Consider the following 20,503-nt stretch of genomic DNA (forward strand, 5'->3'; position numbering starts at 1 on the left):
GTGGAGAAGGAGCTTTAGCTGGAGGACCTGAGGGTGGGATGGGGGGCACAGCCCTGAGCTCTGACTGCCCATTCACAAAAAATGAGCTTAGCTTTTAGGGCCTCACTGGGGTGCACCAGGGCCTGGGAACTTTCCACTGGGTCATGAGTATGGCTTTTTTTTTACTTCTTGCTAGTATTTTAGCGGAATCTGCTCCTAATGTAAGATATGGATCAGCAGCTACTTTTGCCTTGGACACATCATGAAGACCCTGATAAAACCACAGAAGCAGAATGTTTGTATGAAATGAGACATTTCAGGGCCAGAGATTTAGCTGTGGTTTCGCCGCCTGCTGCGCAAGCACAAGGACCCAAGTTCAATCCCCGGTACCAAAAAATTAATTAATTAATTAAAAATAGAAATGAGACATTTTTGCCAAGGCGGGGGGGACTTGCTCTTAGTCAACTTAACTAATTTTGGAAGTCACACAGCTGGGCAATACCTGATAAGTTTCACAGTAGCTTTCCTGTAGATAACTCCTGACTTGTGCATTATGATACCCGTTTGCCTGGATTACTTCCCAGAAAGCAGGAGCCTGATCTTTCACAGATCTCTGATGAGGGACTGAAGTGAGATGAAAGGCTTGGCGTCTGTCTTCATACTGATTGGGTCTCCTTTGCTCTCTTAACACTGGGGTCAGATTCTACACGTAGACATGGTGAGCACTTGAAAATACTTTGTTCAAGACTACAGTGCAGGGTTAATTTAGAGCTGGTAAGTTTTCTTTTCACTCCTCTCCTTTTCGGCCCCTACCCTTTTGCTTTTTCACAAGACACTAAACCCCGAGCGCCTGAAGTCATTCAGCCTTATTACAGCACTCAGACCCATGAGGCCAGGATGTTTTTAGCAGGATGAAGATGCCAGATACATGAAAATTCAACACCCTCTAGGATGAGTTGACGGTAACCACCTGGTGGCCCAAGTGTCACAAAAAGAAATACTTTTGGAACCATGTGCCTGGCCAGTGGAAATTACCAGACTAGCCCAACCCCACAAATCAATAAAAACCTGCTCCCGTTTATTCTGAGCGCAGCAGCTTAGTCACTTTCTGAACCAGTTGCAGATTTCTCAGGTGAAGCAGGAATGTGCGTGTGCACTTGGAATATTTGGCCTACTCTTGTTTCTATCATCCCTGGGTCAACAGAGCCCAATGTCTGAATAAAAAGTCAACTAAATGAGGGCCGGGGATTTAGCTCAGTGGTTTCACCGCCTGCTGCACAAGCACAAGGTCCCAAGTTCAATCCCCGGTACCAAAAAGCAAAAAAACAAAAACAAAAAAACCTGTAAGACTAAGGACAAGCAGACAAGAGTAAATGAAGTTATCTTCATTGTTTGGAGAAACATCCCATTGCCAGCTCTTACAATGTCCAATTCCAAACCTTTCTGGAGCAATGTCTAGAAATCCCCAGACCTGCAGTCAGCTCAGATTCCCGGAAAGGCAGAGCCTCACAGACCACCCCATGATGTCACCCCTCCCAAGCAAGAACACTTATCTCATGGGAACTGATTACCCTGTAAGCCATAAGGGTTTCTCTGGAGCTATGAAACCAGAACTGAGATAATGACCCATCAGACCCTGGCCTCCCTCAGGTAATCTATGATAGAAGTTGACTTGTTTTGTGAGTGGGTCAGTCTGAACCTCTTCATGAGGAGAGCCCTCTCCCGCTGCTCAAGCCAGAGTCCTTTTTTTTTAGTACCGGAAATCAAACTCGGGACCTTGTGCTTGCGAGGCAGGCGCTGGATCCACTGAGCTAAATCCCCAGCTGTAGAGCCCTTTTAATATTCTTCCTTTCTGACTCTGCTTATGCCTCTTATTGATGCAAACTTTTTCCATGAAGTTCTTCTTCCATGATGAAAGTCAAGAACTTAATGGCAGGGTGAGTTGAGGTCCCCATCTCCTCAATGGTGGCACTTCTTGCACCCCATATAGTGACAAGTCAAAGGCAGAGTGCTTTCCTATCATGCACAGTCCTGGAGTTCATCCCTAACATCAAAAATAAAAATCTTTTTGGGGAACCAAATGCTTCTTCAAGGTTAAGTTCACTTTTGAAATATGTTTGGAAGACTGGATGGTATAGTAGTATACAAATGTTGCCCATCATCCTTGCATTACTGTTTGTGATAGAAAAAGCTGCAAACAACCTAAATATCCATCATTAGGGAAGCTGAGGCCAAAGGACCACTTGGTCCAGAGTTCTAGAGCAGCATGAATAACAGTGAGAACCCATTTCAAGAAAAAAATCAGGTGTGTGGCACTCGCCTGTAATCCTAGCACTTGGGAGGCTGAGGCAAGATGACTGCTGTGAGTTTGGGTCCAGCCTGGGCTACAAACCAAAACCCTGTCTCAAAAGACCAAAAGGAAAAAAAAAAAGATACTCAACATCATTGGTCCTTTGGTATTATGGTTTAGATCTAAAAGGTCTCCCCAAAGTCTTGTGTGTGGAAGTTGACTAGACTGTGGGGATACTATACTTAGCATGTCCTGTTAGGAGGAAGGATGTGGTCAGAAGAGGGAAGTCACTGGGAGCATGATTTGGAAGTGCATATTCTTGTCCCAGGTCCTCCCTTCTCTGTTTCCTGGCCACCATGGGTTAAGCAGTTTTTATTCCACTATGCCCCTCTGAGCCAGGTGACCATAGACTGAAACTGAGCCAAAATAAATCTCTCATCCTCTAAGTTGCTAGCTTTGGGTATTTTGTCCCACTGATGAAAAAAAATTAGGAAAATGTTAATCAAAACTAAAGTGACATATGACACACTAGTATAGCTAAAAGAAACAAATGTTGGCACAGATGTGGAGAAATTGGGTCAATAATATATTGATAGTGGGAACATAAGATGATGCAACCACCTGGGAAAGTTTGGCATCTTAAGTTAAACACTGGCTGGGGATAAAGCTCAGTGGTAGAGTGCCTGCCTGCCTGCCTGCCTGCCTGCCTGCCTGCACAAGGCCAACTTCAAAAGGTGAGGAGTGTAGTGTGGTAGTGCACACCTGTGATCCCAGCACTCAGGAGGCTGAGGTAGGATTATGAACTGGAAGCCAGCCTGAGCTACATAGTGAATCCATCTCAAAATAAAAAGGGGAGAGAGGCAGAGGGACATGATTGGTGGTGCTTGTATAACCTTATAAATAAATATTAAACATAGTTGCCCTGTGACCTGGGAATTTCCCTAAATTATACCCAAGAGAACTGAAAACATCAAAAAATTTATACACGAATGTTCATGGGATGCTGCTATCAAGTATGCTACTTTATAATACCCAAAGAGGATACAACCCAATGGTGCAATGATGGAAAGGACAAAATGTGGCATGCCCATATAATGAAATATGATTTGGCCATAAAAAGGAATGATATAATTTAGATGATTTAATTTGTGCAAGAGGTCCAGAATATGCAAATCCATCCAGACAGGATGTAAGTAGTGACTGTCATCGGCTGGGAGGAGAGAAGAATGGGGAAAGATCACTTATGGGTATAGAATTTCTTTTCAGGGAGGGACAAAAATGTCCTGGAATTAGTGGTAATTGTTGGATAACCTTGTGAATGTACTAAAAAGCAGTGAATTGTACACTTCATTGGGAGTGCAGAGGATCTAACCCAGGGCCTGTAAGCACTCTACCCCTTGGCCTGGTTGTGTACTTAAGGTGGTGAATTTATTGTGTGTGACAATTAAAAAAAAAGATAGGGGGCCAGGGATTTAGCTCAGTGGTTCCACCACCTGCCTCAAAAGTGTTAAGGTCTGGAGTTTGATCCCTGATACCAAAAAAAAAAAAAAAAAAGATAGGAAGTCTATTTTCTGAGATTATACCAAAATTATAGTCTTCAAATATATTAAATAAAAAAAGAAAAGAACAGTGTGCATGATATGCTACCATACTCTAAAAAATGTATACAAACATGCTCTACAGGCATAAAATATTTGGAAAGATAAACAGGAAACCACTGACATAGTTTCCTGGGTACAGGAAGGGAAAGCTACCCTTTCAGTGTACTGCTTTGGACCTTCTGAAGTTTTGCTTTTTTTTTGGTACCGGGGATCGAACTCAGGTCCTTGTGCTTGCGCAGCAGGTGGTGAAACCACTGAGCTAAATCCCCGGCCCTGGACCTTCTGAGTTTTGCAGAGTGCAAGTATTACCACTTCCAATTTCTTTTTTACAGAAAGAAAAAATGAGGAATACCCTGATGATTTATCTTTAGCATTTAAGAGATCAACTGCATTTTCTTTTGTAATAAACTTAAAAGATACTACCCATTTGATCAGATTTATTGTTTAGCAACTGATGCGTATTTTAAATGCTTAATAATAATTGTATTCATTGTATTTGTGATTGTTTAACTTTCTCATGGAGAAAAAGAAACCCAGGCATAAAAATACCTGCTGGGCCTTCCACATAGTTTTGGTTTTTACAGATACTTGGAGGCCGTGCAAAGAGGCGCCACCAAGTGACCAGTCACGGGTTGTGACCTTTGACCCACTGCTCAATCCATCTCAAGATCTGGTTTATGTTGTCCTCTAGCTCTTCAGGCGTATTGCTGGGCAGCTGGTGCACAATATCTTCCTTGTATGATAACATGGCCTCTTCATAAAGAACTTGAAAAATCTCACACTCAATATTGTCTCCTAGTTTCTTCTCATTATAACTCCTTGAAGGCAAAGAGAGGTTAAGCAAACAAAAACAAACTGAGTGGTATTAACTGTAGTTTTAGGTTTTAGAAACATACCAGAAACTGGACCATTTATTTATTTATTTACCAGTACTGAGGATTGAAGCCAGGGCCTTTGCAATGAGCTACATCCCCAGAATCTTTTATTATTTTGATTTTTAGACAGACTCAGTCTCACTAAGTTGCTAAATTGCCCAGCCTGGGCTCAAACTTTGGATTTCCTGCCTCACCCTCCCAGAACGCTGGGCTTACAGGTGTGCGTCATTGTGCTCAGTTCACAATCACCCTTTGCCGGGCACGGTGGTGGATACCTATAATCCCAGCACTTAGGAGGCTGTGGCAGGAGGATTGCTGCAAATTTGAGGCCAGCCTGGGATACACAGTGAGTTCAAGGCCAGCCTGGATTACCTAGCAAAAGTCTGTCTCAAAAAAAGAAATCACCCCCAAAATATTTCTCAAAATCTCTTTACCTAGATAAAACAAGCTAGCACCTATAAGTGTAAGAAACTTGACAAAAAGGCTAAACTAAGAACTATGAGACTAAATTTAGGTTTGTCTGAAGTTTTCCCACAGTTTTTCACTACTCAGTTACCTGTTATCAAACTGGTACCTACCTACCTCAAGTCAAATTTTCAGCTATGACATAAAGGAGTATAGTAATGGTTCTAGATTCTAAAAGAATTAAGATAAAATAGGTGGAATATATAAAATGAATTGTGATAAATTAACTTTTGTAATCTTTAGGCAAATATGTAAATTAGCTAAGTAACTAGTTAAAAACTCAAATTCAGGCCCTGGAGCCAGCCAAGTATGGACTGAACTGTAAGCCAAAATAAATCTCTCTTCCTTAAAAAAAACATTCAAATCCACCTAGGTTTGCTACTACATGCCTGTAATCCCAGCATTCTGGGAGGCTGAGGCAGGTAGATCCTAAATTTGAGCCCAGTGTGGGTAATTTAGCAATATAGTGAGAACCTGTCCTTAAGAAGAAGAAAAAAAACCCCCAGCAAATTAGTTAAACCTTGTAACGATCAAAAATTAGTGGCAGAACACTTGCTTCTACCACTCGCTTGAGACCTGGGTTCAAACTGTAGCACCCCAAAAAAAACCAAACAACAAAAAAACTGAGTAAAGGATCTGTACAGATACATCTGTTAAAAAGATACACAAATGGCCAATAAGCACATGAAAATATGCTCTACATCATTTTTGGTTTTGGTCTTTTTTTCTTTTTGTGTTTTTGTTTTTTCAAGATGGTCTGTGTAGTTCAGATGGGCCTTGAACTTGGGGCAATCCTCCTGCCACAGCCTCCTGAGTGCTGGGATCACAGGCCTGTGCCCCGAGGCCGGGTCTCAACATTATTAGCTATCAAGGAAATGCAAAACAAAACCACGGTGAAATACTACTTCATATCCACACATGACTACAACCTAAACCCAAATAACAGATGCTGGTTGGTGAGGATGTGGAAAACTGGAACCCTTATATATAGCAGTATTCATATGCAGTGTTGTAGCCACTTTACAATCTGATAGCTTTTCTTTCTTTTTTTTTTTTTTCTGATAGCTTTTCAAAAGGTTAAACACTGCGTTTCCATATTACCCAGCAATTAAATTCCTACGTATATTTCCAAGGAAAACAGATACAAAAAATGTGCACTGATGTTCATAGCAGCAATATTTGTAATAGTCAACAGTGGAAACAACCCAAATGTCCACAGATTAAAATAACACTTTTACCAATAAAAAAAAAAATAGAACTTTAAAAGCATTATGATGGGACACAAGAGACCACATCTTATATTATTCATTTCTATGAAATATCTAGCATAGGCAAATCAGAGGAAAAGAAAACAGATTACTGAGTGCCCAGGCCTGGGAGCCTAAGGAAATGCTGAGTGATGCTAATGGGTACAAAGTTTCTTTCTGAGGAAACAAACATTTTGTAAAATTGCAGCAATGATTGTACAACTTTGTAATATACTAAAAACAAATGGGTAAAGTATATGGTGTGTGAGTTATATCTCAGTAACACCTGGTGCAAGCCATCAGGACCCACTACCATGGCAGATACGTTGGCATCTGACGCCACTGGACAGGCTACGACCTGGGTCCCACACGTGTGGCTCACAAGGCAAAGGCTAAACAATTTGTCACTTAACTGGGCTACACGTACTCTTGAGTCTTCTGTACGTAGAAATAATAAAGTGTCTTTAATCCAATATAAAAAAGGTGATAAGCTTTGTAATTTTTTTCAATGGATAAAAACCAAAAAAATATTTTTTTCCCCCCAGTATTGGGGATTGAACTCAGGACCTTGCTTTTGCCAGGCATGCAAGGTGCCACTGGGTTACATTCTCAGCCCCAAAACCAAAAATACTGACTAGCTCCGATACAGGTTTTTTAAAAATACCTTGCTCTTAGCTATTTACCTAAAATAGTAATGTTTTAATCACAATTTTAAATTTTTTTTTTTAAAGGTCCAAGCAGCTTCTAATGAAAGTTACCAAAAGACAGGAATTTGTTTCTTTCTCTTTGGTTGCTTCAGAACATGAGCCCAGGTTCATATCCTTAATAGGAGATGCTCAGCTGCTGTCCATAAGTTGGATTATCCTTCGGTTCCAGGCTTTCAACAGTATATGACTGGATCTCTCTCCATAATAGGAAAAGGAGCTAAAGTTTGAAGACAGAATGAATGACCACAATGCCTGAAGTAAGACTTTCATAAGTCACCTTTTGAAAACCTGGATCTTCTATCATCTCCTTGAATTCTTCCTGAAATGGGAACTTCTGGATACTCTCCACAAGGTATTGATAGGACTTCCAGTCTCCTGTAATGACCTCTCCTAGGACAGGAATGACCTGGAAGCTATATAGATCATAAAGCCTGGATATGAGGGGATTGTTTACTTGGCTAAACTCCAGACACAGAAACCTTCCTCCAGGCTTCAGGACCCAATGAGCTTCTTGGAGTGCCTGGTCGATGTGTGTGACATTCCGGATCCCAAAGGCAATGGTGTAAACATCAAACTTGTGATCATCAAAGGGCAGTTCTTCAGCATCTCCCAGTACCCATGCAAGTCCAGCTTTATGTCCTTGGTGAAAGGCCTTCTTCTTCCCCATCTTTAGCATCTCCCTGTTGATGTCACAGATCATGACACCGGAACCACCCAAGGGATCTTCTTCATTCTTATACTTTTTGGCAATTTCCTCCCAGGATAAATTTTGTTTGGCCTTTAACTGCCTCTTCTGCTTTCTTTGATGCTGTGCCTGAACATAATTAAGGAACCGGAATGCAATGTCACCTGTGCCTCCAGCAACACCGAGTAGCTAAGTCCCAGGCAATGGGTTCATCTTCCACAGCAGCATATCTTTCCAAACATGATGCATGCCCAGACTCATCATATCGTTCGTCACATTATATTTCTTGGTCACACTTTCAAACACCTGATAGACTGTAGTCCCAGCACTTTGAGAGGCTGAGGCAAAAGGCAAGAGGACTTCAAGTTTTCTTTTCTTTTTGTTTGTTTGTTTTTTTCCCCAGTACTGGGGATTGAACTCAGGACCTTGCATCTGTGAGGCAGGCTTGGCACCACTGAGAGCTCAATTCCCGGCCTTTCAGTTTTTTTTCTTTTGAGACACGGTCTCACTATGTAGTCCAGGCTGGCCTTGAACTCATGGTGATACTCTTGCCTCAGCCTCCTGAGTGCAGGGATTATAGGCATGTGCCACCACACCCAGCAGCTAGAACTACTTTAAGTAAGGCTATCCACCTAGGACAGTGTGTAATGCAGACCTGTAATCCCAGAGGCCAAATCAGGAGGATTGTTGAGTTCAGCCTTAGAACTGAATACATGTTTCTATTTTCTATTTCTTAAAAGATGGAATATTAAGAGTATGTATGTGGAGAGGGTTTTTTTCTTTTCTTTCTCTGTCTCTCTTCCTGGTGTTAGGGATTGAACCCAGGGTCTTGGACATAATTAGACAAGAGTTCTACCAGTGGGCCACATCTCTAGCCCAGGAATTGGAATTTTTCTAATGGTCATTATAATAAAAGATATCAAAACCCATGAGAAAGATACATGACTAATAGAGATCGGAAGACACCCTCATCTCATCTCTGTCTGCATCATGGAGAATCTCAGGAACAATTTGGTAGACAGTTGACAAGTAGTAAATCAGGTTGAAGTTACACTGTAGAAGGCTTTCATGAATCTTCTCCACAGGGTCAAAACAGAATGTAGTTCAATCCTTAGTATAACAAAAAGGGGGAAAAAAGATGTGGAATCTGGGATAGCGGGAAAATCTGCTAATGTGAGACCTTAAATTGTCTTTATTGAAAAAAGGTTATGTACCACATGGTCTCTACTATTTCTCTACTCAAAGAAAAAAAAATTCTCTCTTTTTTGCTCTACCACTGAACTACAACCCTAGCCCCAATAGTCAAAAAACTTTAATGACTTTTCACTGCCTAAAGAAAAGATTACAGTTTTTGGTCTAACCTCACTCAACCTCACTTTCCCTATAGATTTACAGCTGGTATTACAGGTGTGCACCATCACGCCCAGCTTCACGTGGGCTTAATGGTGACATTTAAGCAAACACTGTTAGTGGCCTGGCTCTTTTCCTAGGAAGGAAAATCCTTTTTTCCTTTTATCAAAGAAAAAGCATGGCTAAATGGGGTTTCTTTCTTTCTTTTTTTTTTTTTTTTGGTACCGGGGATCGAACTCGGGTCCTTGTGCCTGCACAGCAGGCGGCAAAACCACTGAGCTAAATCCCCCGCCCATAAATGGGGTTTCTGTAGAGCAATGATGGCAAACCTTTTAGAGACGAGTGCCCAAACTGCAACCAAAAACCCACTTATTTATCACAAAGTGCCAACACTCCAATTAATCGTGAATACTGAGGTTTTAGTTTAGAAAAAACAACTCATACATTAACATCTTTTGTTTTAAAAAGAAAAACACACAATAATATGCATGCCATAGGTTGGCCAACAGTGCTACACAGTTTATTTTACTGGATCCAATTGTCAACTGAGATATTCATTTACTCAGAAAGTACTTACCTGGGTCTTTTAAATGTGCAAATCTGTCTTCTGTCAGAATGACAGTGCCACATAGATTTAGTTTATTTTTAAGTTTTTAATTTTTATATTTTGGTTTTTTGAGACAAGATCTCATTCTGTAGTCCAGGCTGGCCTTGAATTCACCTTGAATTTTGGTAATCCTCTGGTCTCAGCCTCCTGAGTGCTGGGATTACAGGCATGCTCCACCATGCCCAGCCCTCATAAATTTGGTTTACAACAGGGGACCAAATAAAGTAGTCACAACTTCCAAAAGAATCCCTTTTCATGGTAGTACTGGCCAATTTCAGGAATCTCAAAAAGAGAGTGTATGTTATATTTTAAGGATTCAATGTTCTCTTACCTTGTTTCAAGTCTTTTGTACAATATACTGTTATCTGTTCTCAACACAAAAACTGCATGAAACCATCGTTCAGGAAAGAAATCACAACCATGGTAGTCAACAATAGCTCCACCTTCTGCCATTTGGTTCTCTAACTCATCAACTACCTGTAAGAGAGGTTAAAAAAAAACAAAGATGTTTCCTAAGAAAAATGAGGTCAACATTCCTATTAAATTCAACAAATACATATTTTATGCAAAGTCATACTTACTTTTTCTTCATCTAAAATGGGACACTCATACTCTTCATCGTAGCCATTATATAATGCCCCTAAAAGAGATTTACATTAGCTCATTAAAATAGTGGTGTTAACTTTCACTAATTTTCAATTCATTCTAGACTTCAGAAACTGTATCACCAATCATTCTTTGAGACTCTTTTAGTGCAAAAGAGGGCACTAATATAACAGATGTTACATGGACATAAAATGTAAAAAGCAATACTAGAAATCATGTCTAGGGCCGGGAATTTAGCTCAGTGGTTTCACTGCCTCCCTAGCAAGCTCAAGGGCCTGAGTTCGATCTCTGGTACCCCCCCCCCCCAAAAAAAAAAAAAAAGAAATCATGTCTAGTGGGAAACCTGGGCAGCAATAGATCTGAAACTTCTTTGTGATACTGGGGATTGAAACCAGGCCTTGCACTCACTGAGCTGAATCCTCAGCACTTTTTAAATTTAAGTTTTGAGCTGGGTCTCAGTAAGTTACTCAGGCTGGTCTCAAACTCTTGATCTTCCTGCCTCAGCCTCCCAAGTATCTGGGATTAAAAGTGAGTCTACAGCCCTGCCAAGAAGTATCTGAAACTTTTCAATTTCAAAGTTGAAACCAACTAAAAAGAGTGAATAGCCACACCAGATTTGTAGGTTATAAGATACAGTAATGCTTTTTGTTATTGTTGTTGATCTATAGATTGGAAGGAAGAGGAAATGTGGACAGATACAAACATCCTTACAAGCATTAAGAGCAGGTTAAGTTCTGGATTTATTAGGCCAAGGAGATGAAACACCAAAGGAACCCCAGGCTCCTGATTCTAGAAGCAAACCTGCCACTGAGCTCACGTTTTCACGAAGGTTGAGGAATAAATATACAGATGCCACTGAACTGATTTCCAGTATTCATATGTCATTCCTCTCAGGAGCTAAAGTCTTGTCCAGGCCTGGTGGCAATACCTGTAATTCCAGGACTCTAGGAGGCTGAGGCAGGAGGATCAAAAGTCAGAGCCCACCCTAGGCAATTTAGCAAGATCCGGTCTCAAAAAATAAAAAAGAAGGACTGGGGATATAGCTCAGAGCAGAGGCCCTGGGTTCCCCATAATACCACCAAACAAACAAACAAACCCCCAAAATGGATGTAGTATAAACCAGTAGTAACATGATAAATGCTCATATATACAAGTGTAAAGCATAAAAACCAGAATTCAAAGTTGTCTGCAATAGGCACAAAGATGAGAAAAAAAGATAAAACTTAGTAGGATTCAAGTATTTTTTTCATGTATTATTTTAAAAGCATACTTCAATATCCATGGGAGATTGCTCCAAAATGTCCTAGTGCTGAAGTCTCTTATATAAAATGATTTGCATATAATCTAAGATCCTCTAGATTACTAAAATACCTCAAAAAACATAAAATGCTATGGAAGTAGTTCTTATACTATATTGCTAAAGGAAAAATGTCTATACATGTTCAACACAGATAAAAATTTTTTTTTAATACTTTCTTCTGAGACAAGATCTTGCTATGTTGCCCAGGCTGGTCTCAAATTCTTAGACTCAAGAGATCCTCCTGCCTCAGTCTCCCCAAGTAGCTGGGATTATAGGTCTGTGCCACTGCCCCAGCTCTTTTTTTTTTTTTTTCCTTCCTGGTACCAGGGATCAAACTCAGGACCTCTCGCTTGCCTGCCAGGCAGGCGCTGTGCCACTGAGCTACATTCCTGGCCAACCAGCTCCTTTTTAAAAAATATTTTCAATTCACATTTGGCTCTTTGGATGCAGTGAGCCAGCTGCACTTTTTTTTAACAGTACCGTGAAATCTCAGAATATCTTTAATCATTACTGTACTATGTAGTAGCAAATACTTAAGCATGTGTTCAAGATCATACTGAAATCTTCAAGAATGTGTATAAAGTAGATATCTTTAGCATTATTATTATTCTTTGGTGGCACTGGGGATTGAACCTAGGGTCTTCACACTGAGCTAATACCCCTGGGCCATTTTTATCCAGTGTTTCAAAAACAGAGTTTACAATAAAATGGGAGAGAACAGACAACTCACCTGGAAAGTTTACTCTACTTTATTGTCATGGCTCATGGTGCTGTAGGAGCAGCAAGATGAACACCTAACATAAGCCTAACTTATTAGGGGAAGCTTCCTGGACAAGGTGACTTCTAAGGAAAAACCTGAGGCAGTGAGCTAGGGAGGAGAAGGTGACAAAGAGTATTTTAACCTGAGAAAACAAGATAGCCAGAGCTAGAGAACCCAGGGACAGTAGGTCTTTTCAAGGGAGGGAAAGTCTTTCAGAACAATTAGAAAATAAATAAGTGCAAAGGGGTCAAGTAAGCTGAGGTCAGAACAAAAAGACCTTCAAAGCCAAATTAAGGAGCTGAAACTATTGTAAGGCAAAGACGTTCACAAAAGCATTTTAGATGTAAATTGTGATCAATTTCAAATATTTTAAAAACCATTTTGGTTTGTGGGTGGAGAATGAGTTGGACAGAACCAAGCCCAGAAGCCACAGGAGATGGCATGGAGTTACTGCAGGTGAGGCAGGATCACAGTAATCCTGCCCGAGACAGAGCTGGAGATGTGACATCTGACTGTGCCTTTGAGTTGTTGGCAAGGCTGATAGAGGGGGCATCTCCTGGCAAAGAGAACAGCAGAGGCAAGCAGGACACGGTGGCGCATGCTGTAATCCTAGCACTCTGGGAGGCGGAAGCATACTTAATCGTATGTTTAGGTCCAGCCTACACAGCTCAGCAAGATCTTGTCTCAAAAAAATTTAAAACATGGGCTGCAGCATCTGCTATCAGACAAGTTAGATGTCAATGTATAGTTCAGAAAAAAACCCTAAAATAATGCATGGTGTATGTTAATTCAGTCTTTTTCTATATTTCCAAGCCAGACTTTATTATATTCCTAGAATTCAATTTGATATACCAAGAATAAGTTTGCTTTGCTTACTGGGGGTGGGGTGGGGGATATTAAATATTCAATTCTTTTTTTTGTAGTACCGGTGATCAAACTCAGGACCTTGCGCTTGTGAGGTAGGAGTGGTGCCACTGAGCTAAATCCCCAGCCCTCAATTCAGTTCTTTTAAAAAATGGGCTGTGTTGGGCCAGGGATTTAGCTCAGTGGTTCTGCTGCCTGCCCCGCAAGCACAAGGTCCCAAGTTCGATCCCCGTTACCCCCCCCAAAAAAGGGCTGTGTGAATTCAGTGTGAATGGTCGCAATTCAATCCCCAGGTAATGAAAAACAAAATTCCCAGTGTGTTTGAAAACAGTGCATGGTGGGAAATAAGGGTGAGTGGCTGTAAGGACAAAGAATAAAATGTAGCAAGTTTATACACATTATGTCAGAAAGAGTTCAAATCCTGTTATTCTCTCTCCCTCCCACCTTTTTCTAAGGAATAGTGTAAGGAGGGAAGCTATATCGAAGAGGTTTTTTGTTTTTGAGACAGGGTTTATGTAGTTCAGGCTGACCTTGAACTCACCCAGCTGATCTTGAATTCTGGCAATTCTCCTGCCTCAGCCTTCAAGTGCTGGGATTACATATGTGCCCCACCACACCCGGCTGTAGTGAAATTAGTAGGAAATTTAGGCATGGTAACAATAGTTGTGAAAATGACAGGGGAACACTATACAGACGTTTCAGAAAAACTATAATGATTTAGAGGCCAAGTGGATCTGTGTGGAGAGTGAGCATGTATATGTGGGAACCAGGATCCAGGAGTGCGCAAGCGGAGTCAAGGATAACTTCAGAGTATGTGTTTTAATAGGTGGTTATGTTTACAGGATGTCTTAAAATTGGACTGTCATATTTGTTTTGTTTTGCCCAGTACTGGGGATCAAAACCAGGGCCTCATACATGCTAGGCAAGTACTACCACTGAGTTATACCCCAAGCCCTTTTTATTTTTGAGACAGGGTCTCACTAAGCTGCCCAGGCTGCCCTTGAACATGCACTCCTGCCTCAGCCTCCCAAGAAACTGATTTACAGGTGTATAATACTGTCTACTGAAACTGGGCTGTTTTAAAGGATAGCCTGGGCAACTGAGTAAGACCCCGTGTCAAAATAAAAATTCTTGGGCCAGAGATTTAGCTCAGTGGTTCCACCGCCTGCCTCCCAAGTGCAAGGACCCAAGTTCGATCCCCGGTACAAAAAAAAAAAAATTCTTTAAAAGGAATGAGTATGTAACTCAGTGGTACAGCACTTGATTAGCATCCCTGAAGCCCTGGGTTCAATCCCTAGCACCACACACATAAGTGTAGCTTAGTAGTAGCGCATGCACATGTACACAAGAACCTGGCTGTTTTACAACCCCTATTTGAGATGGACCCAACACCACTGCATTACTTTGCCTTGACCAGTGTATGCCTACTTCAGGTTTAGGAACAGGCTGCATGCTGATAAGCTGGTGGCAACAAAGTTAAGGATGCTAATCAGACCAAGATACTTGGATGTGGGAAAGGATGGCAGTAGGAATCTGAGACTGTAAAAATAGGCTAAGAGAAGGATTCTTCACCATTCCTGATACTTGAGGCTGAGGCAGAAGAAATGGCTGAGTCCAGGAGTTTGAGATCTGCTTGGTCAACACTGTGAGACCTTGAAGTCTCAAGAAAAAAAAGGAGGAGGGGGGAAAGGGAGGCAGGGGAAAGGAAGAGGCAGCAGCAGCAACAATCATTTAGAGCTCCAAATAGTTTTCCTAAGCTGAATTTCCCACCTATTTTCACCCCTGTCCTTGTTCCATACAGATAAGACTGATCTCTTACAAATTATACAGCAATTTAACATGATTATTAGGATGCAAATACTTTTTCTCAGTACCGGGAGATCAAACCCAGGACCTTGCACTTGTCAGGCAGACATCCTGGGCCCAATAAACTCCCTTTTAAAAAAATCAGGTGGTTTGCACGCACTGTAATGGTGAGCTCGAGTTCCACCTGAGCAACCTAGTGAGACCCTACCTCAAAATTAAAATAGGACTGGGAATGTAGCTCAGTGTGAAGTCCCTGACTCTTGGGGTGGGAGACCAGGTAGTTAGTTGGGCTTTTTAAGCCTCATTTTTTTATAGCAGGATTTCTGAACATAAATCCTCCTGACATTTTGAGCCAGGTAACTATCATAAGAAAGGGGGCTGACCTGTAAACTGTAGGCTGTTCAGCAGCTTCTCTGGCCTCTACTAGCTCAATGTTAAATAGCAAACCTTAATCACCTCCCTCCACAGATGCAATAACCACAAAAATCATCTGCAGTGGAGAACAAATGCTTTATAGAGGACTGCTTAATTTTCCTTAAAATGTATTACCACTTTAAAAGAAAAACTGAGGGGCTAAGTGTGTAGCTCACTGGTAGAGTGCATGACTAGCATGTATAAGGCTGTTTGATTTTTAGCATCATGAAAAAATAAAATTTGAGTTGGGCGTGGAGGCACATGCCTGTAATCCTAGCACTCAGGAGGCTGAGGCAGAAGGATCACCATGAGTTTGAGGCCAGCCTGGGATACATGAGTATGAACTACGTAGGAAGACTTTGTCTCAAAAAACCAAAATCAAACCAAACAAAACCCAAAATCTCAAAACTGAACTGCAAAAAAACCAAACCAAACCAAAACAAAAAAAGCCCCGTTTTTAAATAGTGGAAGAGGCCTGGGAGAAATAAGAGTATTTAAATATAACCAAAATATAGCCAAAAAGATATTTAGCTCAGTGGCGCAGTGCCTGCCTTGCAAGTGCAAGGTCCTGAGTTCGATCCCTGGTACAGGGCAGGGTGTGTGTGTGTGTGTGTGTGTGTGTGTGTGTGTGTGTGTGTCTGTGTGTCTGTGTCTGTGTCGAACTCTAGAAGATAAAATCTAAGTAAATTAAAATTCACTACGAATAAAAATCCTACCCAAGTGGTCTCTTCAAAGAGGAGTCCTGCTTAAATTTCAGCACTCTGAGATAAGATACCATAAAAGCAACTTAACACGTCAGAGGTTATGAGGCGAACCTCTGAAGACACTAGAGGTGACATTCTAGTTCAAATGAACAGACTGCAAAAACTTCAATAACTGCATCCATCATTTCTCACAAAGACAAAGAGGGAGAAATTACTTTTAAAGTATAACTGTCAAAGCACCAACGATCAAACTGGTGAACGAGAACTTTATTTTTTACACATAAAGGTTGATAAAAAAATCATTAGTTTCCTATAAAAGAAAACCCAACATTTCAATTAAAGTGTCTAAATTTACTCATTAAATACTATTTACAGTTTCTAAAACAGAACTTGAAAACATCCAGCATGCTTAATCTCAGTACAAAGGACTCAAGACCAAGTATATGTTACATGCATAGAGGCAGATTACAAATTATCATAGTCATCATCGTCATCATCATCATCATCTTCACGCTTTCTTTTCAATGCATTTGATGACTCACTGGCAGTATTTTGTGATGATACCATATTAGTGGTAATAAGAATGTTTTTGGACCCAATTAATGATGGATTAATCAGAACATTCTGGACTGCTGAAGTTGCAGGAATGGAGGCTTTTACAGCAGGGGCCTGGGAGGCAGGCATCTGCACCGTAAACCTCTGCCCAGTGAGGGACACTGGAGCCCCTACTTTGCCTGAAACAGACATGGCCTGTGGGGTCGGGGTGCCTAGTGTTGGGGTACTTGGTCTGCTAGTAACTGAACCAACACTCAACCGCGGAACTGTTATTCTTCCCGCAGAAGTAGATGTCTTTTTTTGTAAAGACTTGAGCCTGTAGTTTGGAGCCGTTAAGCAGTATCGATCAGGTGGCAATCTAGGACCTGAATATGGCTTGATCAGTGGCAAAGGGGTTTGGTTCCTTTGTCTTGCAATATCTAATAAAAAATCTCTTGGGGGAGGAGAGGTAAAAGATTGGTCAGCTCGACACTGGATTGCCAGTCGCACGTCATCTGCATCGACAGTGGCTTTCTTGGCATGGCTTGAATAAATCTTAGCATCATCTAGAATTGTGGTTACATATCGGAAGGCAAACTCCAGCATCTGATTTATAACTCTCGGCTCATATTCTGTAATCCCCATATCCTTCAGGATTTGTGCCATCATCTGTGCATCTTTCGGCATGCTCTTGGGAGAAGTCATCTTGCCAGACTCCATGATATCCGCCGATCAGACTTTCGATCGTTTGAAAAAAATATGTACATTAGATCACACCGAAATAGTCACCTTAGTAGCAACTGTTAGGAACTTAAAATGTTTTTTAAATGTTAAATTTTTAAAAATATATTTAAAATTTATAACATATCTCATCTTTTTAATTTTAATGAGGTATACTTAAAAGTTCCCTTTACTTAAATGTATTGAGTTCCTACTCTGTATTAACTGTAAAATATAAAAAGAGAAAGACAAACAGGTGACTGAATAAAAATTAGAGGAAAACAGAAAACAAGTAAAAAGATATATCACTTTAGAATGTATGTATCTGCACCTGGGCATGCAACTATCAAACTAATGTAAGAAAATTACTATAGGAGTCATATCCTACTGCCTGACTTCGAAATAATCTGTCCCTCCAGTAACAGCAATAAATCATCTCATATATATGCTTAGCGCCACTTAACACAAAATGTTCTCTTCCTTATATTCAGATTCTATCTATCTGAAGACCAATCATTACTGTTCACAAGACAGCCATTTTGGGGATTGGAAGGGAAATGGTCAAAATGACCCAGGCATAGCACTGGACCCTTGCTATTTCATAATTCTGTGGGTCCCCAACAGAGCATAAATTCCTTAGAAACAATTTTGTACCCTGTCACAACTCCTAGTGGTACTATTCTATGCCACTTACCTTCTCGAGCTACATCACCCACATTAATGTACTTTAGTCCTGATCTGGATGCAAGTTCTTTGCCTAGTGTGGTTTTTCCAACTCCTGGTGTACCTGTAAGACAAGCCATAGAAAAATACTGTTTGTGAAATATGACTTATTGGCCTTCACCCACCTTTTGCGCTTAAGGTTCTTAACAACTTGTGCAAAAATTTTCCTAATTAGCAAACATATATGAATATACACTATGACTTAACTGCAATTTCCTGGAGATGACTGGAGGTCAGACTCTTACTCAGCATGATTTTCCAACAGATGGGGCTCAGGCAATTTCACTATCAATTCTGCGTGTCATCTACATGAAACTGCCCAGAACTAATTTAAAATTAGCCATCTCAAATCAATTATTATTTATTTGCTTTAATTAAAAAAAGATTACAGGGCTGGGGATTTAGCTTAGTGGTTCCACTGCCTGCCTTGAAAGCGCAAGGTCCTGAGTTGGATCCCCAGTACCCCCCTCCCCAAAGAATACAAACTGGGCATGATGGCACACGCCTGTAATCCCAGCACTCAGGAGGCTGAGGCAGGAGGATCACCAAGAGTTCGAGGCTAGCCTGGGCTACATAGTGAGTTCAGGGCCAGCCTGGACTACAAAGGAAGACCCTGCCTCAAAAAGCCAAAAAATAAAAAATAAAAATTACAGAATTAAGCCAGGCATGGTGGCACACAAGCCTGTACCCTGTAATCCCAACACTCAGGGGGCTGAGGTGGGAGGATCGTCACAAGTTCAAGGCCAGTCTGGGACATATAGTGAGTTCAAGGCCAACCTTAACTACATAGCAAGACCCTGTCTCAAGAAAAAAAAAAAAGGAAAAACTCCTATTCTCTTCCTTACAGGGAATTGCTGTAAACCAGTTTCTTACATGCTTTTACAAGTAAGTCTTATGTGTGTTTGTGTACATATATAACATCGTGCACACCCATACAAAGAACATACATTCCCTTTTAAATAATGGCAATACATTGTTCTTTAGTCTCTCCCTTTTATATCTAATACTATTCTAAAATACATAATCAAATATATAATTTTCGGTTCTTCAGGTTTAGTACCACTGAAGTTATTATTATTTTGGTTTTTTTTTTCTTGGCTGTCCTTGAACTTGCTAGGTCCGAACTCAACATATTTTCCATAAAATGCTCTCTAGATTTCCTACAATATGGCTTAATAATAAAAACCAGAGCATTATGTCTAACCCTCCATGTTACTTGCTGAAACTCTTTTCTGTATGAAATCTTAAAAGGCTAAATACTTACTCGTTGAGTGCTTAAGCTGCAGCACTCAGAAACAGGACCCATGTCTTGCTGAAGAATTTTATGTTTAAGTGACTTTAAAGTTACAAAGAAACTTATTTGTTATGGCAGCATCTACACCTATTAGATTTTTTGCAAGAGGGGTGTACGATGATGCTATTAACTACTACAAGTTAATATTTTCAGAACTGAATGAGCAGCGGTGACAAGGTTGTTACGCAGTACAGTATTTTCGTTTCCTTTACTGATAAAATGCAAGCTGAGAATGGCTCCAAAAGACCAGAAAACCCCCCTACTAGTCCGGTATCTTCACAGCATTCCTTCATGAGAAACGTCGAGAAATGCTCAGCAGATGACTTAACATTAAAAAAAAAACACTCTGATACTAACTCAACAAAAGTATATACTTGCAGCAGATTAATCACGCCACAAACAACCCAACTCATTTACAGAAACCTCATCTGTGAACTGTTTGCAGATGCAAAGAAGAAAATTAAAGACGACCGAAGAAGGCCTAAGGAGGGAGACATCCAACATTAACAGATCTACTAAGGGCCACATGGTATCTTGTATCTTAAACGCCAAACCCATTCCTGCCAGAGTCAACCGCCCATTTTAAAAGCAAAAAATCAGATCCAGTAAGATTCAATGGTTTTCGAGGGAAGCTGGGCTCGCCTCCACCTCGCCAAGGTGCACGGAGGCGGAGTCACCGTTCCGCGTCCCCTCTCCCGCCTCCCGAAAGGGTCGCGAGGGCCAGGCCCCAGGCCTGGAGACCGTCACACACGCGGCCCCGCACACAACACCGGTGGCCCCCACCTCGGCGGCCGAGGCCCTAGAGCACTCGGCAGCCCCACCCGCCCAGCCGCGCGCTAACCGGTGATCAGGATGTTCGGAAGCACCATAGTTCCCAAGGCCACGGACCGGGTGAGTCAGCTCGCTCTCCTAGCACACTGAGGGGCGGAGCCGGAAGGGGCGGGCGGCTGCAACAGTTCGCGACTCGCAGGA

At 41.2% G+C, this 20,503-nt stretch overlaps 2 protein-coding genes and 1 pseudogene across 3 annotated transcripts; all 3 read right to left on the reverse strand.

Annotated features, from left to right (window-relative positions):
- Nucleotides 1–4,493: 4,493 nt before the first annotated feature.
- On the reverse strand, nt 4,494–20,403 carry Ak6 (adenylate kinase 6). The gene is made up of 5 exons (NM_001286098.1): nt 20,373–20,403; nt 18,209–18,301; nt 10,388–10,446; nt 10,138–10,283; nt 4,494–4,688 (listed from the first exon to the last, which is right to left on the reverse strand). Exons 1-5 carry the CDS (start codon nt 20,398–20,400, stop codon nt 4,496–4,498), a joined length of 519 nt encoding a protein of 172 aa, NP_001273027.1. The 5' UTR covers nt 20,401–20,403; the 3' UTR covers nt 4,494–4,495.
- LOC106008499 (2-methoxy-6-polyprenyl-1,4-benzoquinol methylase, mitochondrial pseudogene) lies at nt 6,226–10,283 on the reverse strand (annotated as a pseudogene). The gene is made up of 2 exons (XR_015442331.1): nt 10,138–10,283; nt 6,226–8,959 (listed from the first exon to the last, which is right to left on the reverse strand). The product of XR_015442331.1 is annotated as a 2-methoxy-6-polyprenyl-1,4-benzoquinol methylase, mitochondrial pseudogene (transcript).
- Taf9 (TATA-box binding protein associated factor 9) lies at nt 16,507–20,403 on the reverse strand. Its single transcript, NM_001286097.1, has 3 exons — nt 20,373–20,403; nt 18,209–18,301; nt 16,507–17,531 (listed from the first exon to the last, which is right to left on the reverse strand). The coding sequence occupies exon 3, from the start codon at nt 17,512–17,514 to the stop codon at nt 16,726–16,728; it is 789 nt and encodes a 262-aa protein (NP_001273026.1). The 5' UTR covers nt 17,515–17,531; nt 18,209–18,301; nt 20,373–20,403; the 3' UTR covers nt 16,507–16,725.
- Nucleotides 20,404–20,503: the final 100 nt, after the last annotated feature.

Source organism: Heterocephalus glaber, unplaced genomic scaffold, assembly GCF_053883595.1.
Source record: "Heterocephalus glaber isolate CG9 unplaced genomic scaffold, H.glaber_assembly_v1.0 deba00001542, whole genome shotgun sequence".
NCBI lineage: Eukaryota > Metazoa > Chordata > Mammalia > Rodentia > Bathyergidae > Heterocephalus > Heterocephalus glaber.

Excerpts from the sequence above, each read along its gene's own strand:
- Taf9 (NM_001286097.1), bottom strand. The coding sequence starts at position 17,514 with ATGGAGTCTGGCAAGATGACTTCTCCCAAGAGCATGCCGAAAGATGCA.
- Ak6 (NM_001286098.1), bottom strand. The coding sequence starts at position 20,400 with ATGGTGCTTCCGAACATCCTGATCACCG. Across the intron at positions 10,447-18,208 it reads GGGTGATGTAGCTCGAGAAG|GGGCATTATATAATGGCTAC; the intron begins GTAAGTGGCATA and ends AATCTCTTTTAG. Across the intron at positions 10,284-10,387 it reads CCATTTTAGATGAAGAAAAA|GTAGTTGATGAGTTAGAGAA; the intron begins GTAAGTATGACT and ends CCTCTCTTACAG.